Here is a 6,261-nt window from a genome sequence, read left to right as displayed (position 1 = left end):
GCCCAGCTAATTTTTGTATTTTTAGTAGGGATGGGGGTTTCACCATGTTGGCCAGGCTGGTCTCAAACTCCTGACCTCAGGTGATCCACCCAAGGAGGCTGGGATTACAGGCATGAGCCACTAGGCCAAACCGAGAATCCATAATCTTAGTGAGTGCTTAGGGGTTCCTAGCACAATAAAACCACTGATATCCACACACAACCCACAGGTTCACACTCCCTGGCCTGATGATCAAGATCCTATATGAGTTGATCACTAAGGACATTTTCAGGAAAACTCCTGCTCATCCTTCCAATTCCAGTTCTTCCCAGGCACACAAACACCAGGAAGAATTAACCATTCTCCCCAGCTGGCCTATGGCAGCGCTTCTCAAACCTGGTAGTGCATTAGAATCACCTGGACATCCTGTTCTGCTGTGATTCTGGCTCAGTGGCTCTGGAACCTGAGCTTCTGTGTTTCTAACAAGTTATCGAGTGCACTGCTAGTCTTGCTTTGAGTAGCAACGGGCTACTGCACTATGCAGCATGACTGCTGCGGTACTCCTCACAACATTTCACCCACGGGGCCAGGATTTCACAGATAGTGCTGACAACGGCTCCTGAAATTCCCTTAAAATCAGCAGGAAGTAGGGAGATTAGGAGAGCAAACTTTGAGATCAACATATAGCACTTCCTAGAGCCTCATGCTGTGTTTACTTATCAGTATCAAATAATTATACCATTTACTGACTACCTACAGGCCACATCCTGCACCAAGCATTCTGTCTCTGCTCTGGTATAAACTGTTAACCCACATGAGGTACTCAGGTCTTGGTAGGCTCACCATAAATGGTAGCTTTTATTTCTAATTCTTATAACGTACATGTCAGGCTTTTATCAGACCCATTTGTCATCTGGACTGCACTACCACTTTTCTAAAATTTTAGTTAGTCCTTAAAAGGACTAATTAACATGAGGTAGAGAATTACCAATAAGAAAACTAAGGACAAAGCAGTTAAATAATTTGCCCAGCATCAGTTACACAGCCAGCAACAGGGGAATCAGGATGTGAACTCAAGCGGTCTGACTCTAGACCTTAGGCTCTTAAGTGCTACATATGGTAAACGCTGGTAAGCCTGTCTTGACACAGTGTACCTCCCACTCACACTCTCTAAAAAAGGGACACTGATATTCAGAGAAGTGAAGTGTGAAGTCAGCTATCTTAGTACAATGAGCTCTAGGGTGGAAGTGAAACAGCTATCAAGGGCTGTTACTCCCAACCCCTCATTCTATGCCATGCCACCTTGCCAGTCTGACTTGTCCAACCTTGAAGTAAATAAAAATGCCAGTAAGGCTTAACACCTGGGGAAAGTGAGTCTGCCCTGCCCGGCTGCAGACTTCCTGGCCACAAGGATTAGCTGCCACGGAATCCCCAGGCATGCACACTACGGTCACATGATGCTCACGTGTCTTTCTCCTTCTCAGAACTCTCATACTCCAGGAACACGATGTGCCGGGGATAGTGACCGCAGATATCCCCATTCATGTTTGGAATCACGCTGAAACAGTAGTCTCGCCCAAATAGCTCCAGACATCTCTTCTCAATGCGCTCAACCTGCACAGAGAAGGAGATCAGAACACAAAGAGAATTCTGGGGTTCTGAGGGTGAGAATTAGGAGGTCCATGGGCTAAGAGGTCACTGGGAAAGACATGTACCTTGGTGATAATTATTCTGTGCTGGGAAGATGTGATGCTAGGCCACAGGCCCTACGTGTAGTTCATTAACCCATATATTGTATGCTTCAGGAAGGATTCTTAACCCCCTAACAATGAATCTGAAATTGTGGGTGTTGAGCATTTGGGGGAGAGGATTACAGCTTTCATTAGATTCAAAGAGGTCTACAACCCATAAAACATAAGAACTCTTGGTCCAGGTTACTGAAACTGCCACTAATCCACTACCTTTGTTGGTCAGCTTCCCCATTCTTTTTTTTTTTTTTTTTTTTTTGAGACGGAGTCTCGCTCTGTCGCCCAGGCTGGAGTGCAGTGGCGCAATCTCGGCTCACTGCAAGCTCCGCCTCCCGGGTTCACGCCATTCTCCTGCCTCAGCCTCTCCGAGTAGCTGGGACTACAGGCGCCCGCCAACACGCCCGGCTAATTTTTTTGTAGTTTTAGTAGAGACGGGGTTTCACCGTGGTCTCGATCTCCTGACCTCGTGATCCGCCCGCCTCGGCCTCCCAAAGTGCTGGGATTACAAGCGTGAGCCACCGCGCCCGGCCTAGCTTCCCCATTCTTTATTTATTTTTTGAGATGGAGTCTTGCTGTCGCCCAGGCTGGAGTGCAGTGGTGCAATCTCAGCTCACTGCAGCCTCCGCGTCCTGGGTTCAAGCGATTCTCCTGTTTCACCCCAAGTAGCTGGGATTACAGGTGCGTAGAACCACGCCTGGCTAATTTTTCTATTTTTAGTAGAGACAGGGATTTCACCATGTTGGCCAGGCTGGTTTCAAACTCCTGACCTCATGATCCGCCTGCCCAAAGTGCTGGGATTACAGGTGTAAGCCACCGCACCCGGCCTTTATTTTTTTTAAAAGACACAGTCTCACTCTGTCATCCAGGCTGGAGTGCAGTGGCACAATCTCAGCTCACTGCAACCTCAGCCTCCTGGGTTCAAGTGAGCATATCTGGCTAATTTTCATATTTTTAGTAGAGATGAGGTTTCACCATGTTGGCCAAGCTGGTCTTGAACTCCTGATCTCAAGTGATCCGTCCGCCTCAGCCTCCCAGGTGTGAGCCACCATGCCTGACCTCTTCCCCATTCTTTTTTTTCTTTGAGAAAGAGTCTTGCTCTGTCACCCAGGCTAGAGTGCAATGGTGTGATCTCCGCTCACTGCAACCTCTGCCTCCTGGGTTCAAGCGATTCTCCTGCCTCAGCCTCCTGCGTAGCTGGGATTACAGGTGCGGGCGGCGCCACCATGTCCAGCTAATTTTTTGCATGTTTAGTAAAGATGGGGATTCACCATGTTGGCCAGGCTGGCCTCTAACTGCTGACCTCATGATCCGCCTGCCCAAAGTGCTGAGATTACAGGCGTGAGCCACCATGCCCAGCCAACAAAAATGTTTTCATAGAGATGGGGTCCATGTTTCCAGGCTGCTCTCAAACTCCTGGGCTGAAGCAATCTACCTGCCTTGGCCTCCCAAAGTTCTAGGATTACAGGCGTGAGCCACTGTACTGGCCCTCTTCCCCGTTCTTTAGCCATAGACTAGTACCTACAAGCTCTATTCCATGCAACCAGTAAAAGCTGAGAAGTCTCTTTATACACAACTTGCTGGTGAAATAGAAGAAACAGCTCTCCCTAAAATTACTTGTTTTGATCACAGTTCAGAGAAAAACACAACAGAAAAAAAGGCATAAGAACTGTAACATCAAGAAGTTTGCAGGAGGGCCAGGCATGGTGGCTCACGCCTGTAATCCCAACACTTTGGGAGGTACCTAGGAGGGCAGATCACTTCTGATTAGGAGCTTGAGACCAGCCTGGCCAACATGGTGAAACCCTTTCTCTACTAAAAATACAAAAATTAGGCTGGGCGCAGTGGCTCATGCCTGTGATCCCAGCATTTTGGGAGGCCAAGACGGGTGGATCACGAGGTCAAGAGATCGAGATCATCCTGGCCAACATGGTGAAACTTCGTCTCTATTAAAAATATAAAAATTAGCTGGGCATGGTGGCGGGCGCCTGTAGTCCCAGCTACTGGGGAGGCTGAAGCAGGAGGATCCCTTGAATCCGGGAGGTGGAAGTTGTTGCAGTGAGTCAAGATCGCACCACTGCACTCCAGCCTGGGTGACAGAAGGAGACTCCCTCTGAAAAAAAAAAAGAAGTTTGCAAGAAGTTAGTCCAAAGGTAGTGAGTTATCTCAATCGATTGTTCAGTTACAGATCTAACTCCCTGTTCTGCCTGAATTGTTATACATACAAATATATATACATCTAAGTTTGCAGGAGATCAGAAGGCCTGGAGAGATAATTAAGGGCAGCTGCAGCCGATATCAGGTGTAACTTATGATAACCCTAATCTTCAGGGTCATGTAAGTTGGAAGAGGGGTCCAGAAAAACCAATGACCTACAGCCACGCAAAAGACTCTCACTGGCCAGGTGTGGCGGTTCACGCCTGCAATCCCAGCATTTTGGGGGGCTGAGGTGGGAGGACTGCTTGAGCTTAGGAGTTTGAGACCAGCCAGGGCAATATAGTGAGATCATGTCTCTACGAAAATAAAGAAAAATTAGCCAGGCATGGTGGTGTGTACCTGTGGTCCCAGGTACTTGGCAGGCGTAAGTGAGAGGATCGCTCAAGCCCAGGAGTTCGAGGCTGCAGTAAGTCATGATTGCACCACTGCAATCCAGCCTGTCTCAAAACAAAACAAACAAACAAACAAACAAAAAAAGCCAGGCGCGGTGGCTCACGCCTGTAATCCCAGCACTTTGGGAGGCTGAGGTAGGCGGATCACCTGAGCTCAGGAGTTTAAGAACAGCCTGGCCAACCTGGGGAAACTCCATCTCTACTAAAAACTACAATAATTAGCTGGGCATGGTGGTGGGGTCCTGTAATCCCAGCTACTTGGGAAGTTGAGGCAGGGAGAATTGCTTGAACTGGGGAGGCAGAGGATGCAGTAAGCTGAGATCGCGCCACTGCAACTCCAGCCTAGGTGACAAAGCGAGACTCCCTCTCAAAAAAAAAAAAAAAAAGCAAATTCCAAGATCCCACCCGCAGAAATTCTGACTTGGTAGGACTGGGTGGGACTAAGGAATCTCTGTTTTCACAAAGTACCCCACAAGCATAAATTTTAAAAGTACTCAGATATCATTAAACAGGTGGTCCCCAGACTATACTTGGAAAAATTACTTGGCCATTTGGAGAGTGAGGAAGTCCAATCCTTACTGAAGTCTTCCCTGGGTTACTTCAGAGACTACCAGATGCCAACTACAGAATAGCAACTCAGGGTAACTTCTGAAGCCAAATCAGAGTTCTGTGGTGCAGGATGGAACAGAATTCCACTGCAAAACTTGGTGCTAAAGCTACCAAAACCACGTGGGGGAATGAGATGGCAGGGTCGGCAAGATTCCCACCGCACTGCCAGCCAGTGCTTAGGGTGGGGATGGCCTGGGCTGACAGGAAACCCTCCAGGTCTGGCGATAAGACGACTGAGTGGAAATCCCAAAGGGAGGAAAAAGAGGAACTGAGACCTGCTTTTGATAAAGGAACTGAGAGGGAGTGTGTGTTGTCTTCCTGCTCTATAGGGGAAGGAAAGGGATGGGCCTAAGTCATGCTGAGACCTTATAAGGGGGCAGCACACTGGGTTCACCTCCTGGCTCCATTCTGACCTCTGACCCCGAGGAATCGTCTCCCTGTTTTTCTTAGATTTTTCTTAGGGCTTTTTCCCTGACATAGCTCAACCTACGGCACCTGAAGCAGGGAATAGGCCTTCCTTAGGTCCTCCTCTCTGATCTTTGAACCTGGCCCCTCAGCTTGATCTCTCACCTCCAGACCCCTTCTCAAACAAAAAGGACCTCTTTGCTGGGCTCATTCTGACCCCAGTTCCTCCTTTTACGGTTGTCAAGTCCGACTCTTATACTCCGGATCCAGACCCTGGAGAACTCCTCTCTCTCCTCTTCCTCAGCGGCGAGGTACCACTCCTACCTTTCTCTGACCCCTGGCCTCTGCCTTTCCTCTATAACTTCCAAAGTTAGGGGCCTTCCCCAACTCATCGCGCCTCCAGTCTCACCTTAGAGCCGCCGGTCCCGCTGCCGTCCTTGGCCCGGTACTGAGTCCGGGAGAACTCCTCCAGCAGCTCCCCAAGCCCCGGCTCCTGCGGCGGCTGGTTACCTGAAGACGCCGAGGCCCCCGCCGAGGCGGCGGCGGCGGCGGCCCGAGCGCCGGCCATGGCCCAGCCCCGCGTCCCCTCAGTGTGCCTCAAGCCGGCCCATGGCACCTGCCTGCACCAACTCCGACACTAGAACCTCCGGAACCGCCTGAGCCACCGCCTTCTACTTCCACTTCCGGCCCCGCCCCGTCCCGCCGGATGTTTACTCCGGCCCTGGCCAATCGGAGCTCGGGACCCGCGCCCCGCCTACGATTACTGGCCCGCCCCCGGCGCGGAGCTATCCTTGTATTCTCCGGGGAGGCCACTCGCTGATACCGCGTGATCCGCCCCAAGGGGTTTCCCCGGGGAAGCCGGGCTCAACCATTTGGCTGCCGGGGGAGGGGGGTAGCAGGAAGGAACCATTGAA

At 50.4% G+C, this 6,261-nt stretch overlaps 1 protein-coding gene across 6 annotated transcripts in view; it reads right to left on the bottom strand.

Annotated features, from left to right (window-relative positions):
• The window catches only part of MTMR14 (myotubularin related protein 14), a 53,025-nt gene extending 47,015 nt beyond the window's left edge, over positions 1-6,010 (bottom strand). For 5 of the 6 annotated variants that reach the window (XM_032149607.2, XM_032149608.2, XM_032149611.2 and 2 more), the window contains exons 1-2: positions 5,757-6,010; positions 1,445-1,593 (exon numbers count right to left, since the gene is read on the bottom strand). In XM_032149607.2, coding sequence (XP_032005498.1) covers positions 1,445-1,593; positions 5,757-5,915 — 308 coding nt within the window. In that variant the 5' untranslated portion in view covers positions 5,916-6,010. The remainder of the gene's footprint in view (positions 1-1,444; positions 1,594-5,756) is intronic. The other variant, XM_058437223.1, reaches the window with a different exon arrangement.
• Positions 6,011-6,261: the final 251 nt, after the last annotated feature.

This window comes from Hylobates moloch, unplaced genomic scaffold (assembly GCF_009828535.3).
Source record: "Hylobates moloch isolate HMO894 unplaced genomic scaffold, HMol_V3 SCAFFOLD_4, whole genome shotgun sequence".
Lineage (NCBI taxonomy): Eukaryota > Metazoa > Chordata > Mammalia > Primates > Hylobatidae > Hylobates > Hylobates moloch.
This window is presented reverse-complemented; position numbering and strand designations above follow the sequence as displayed.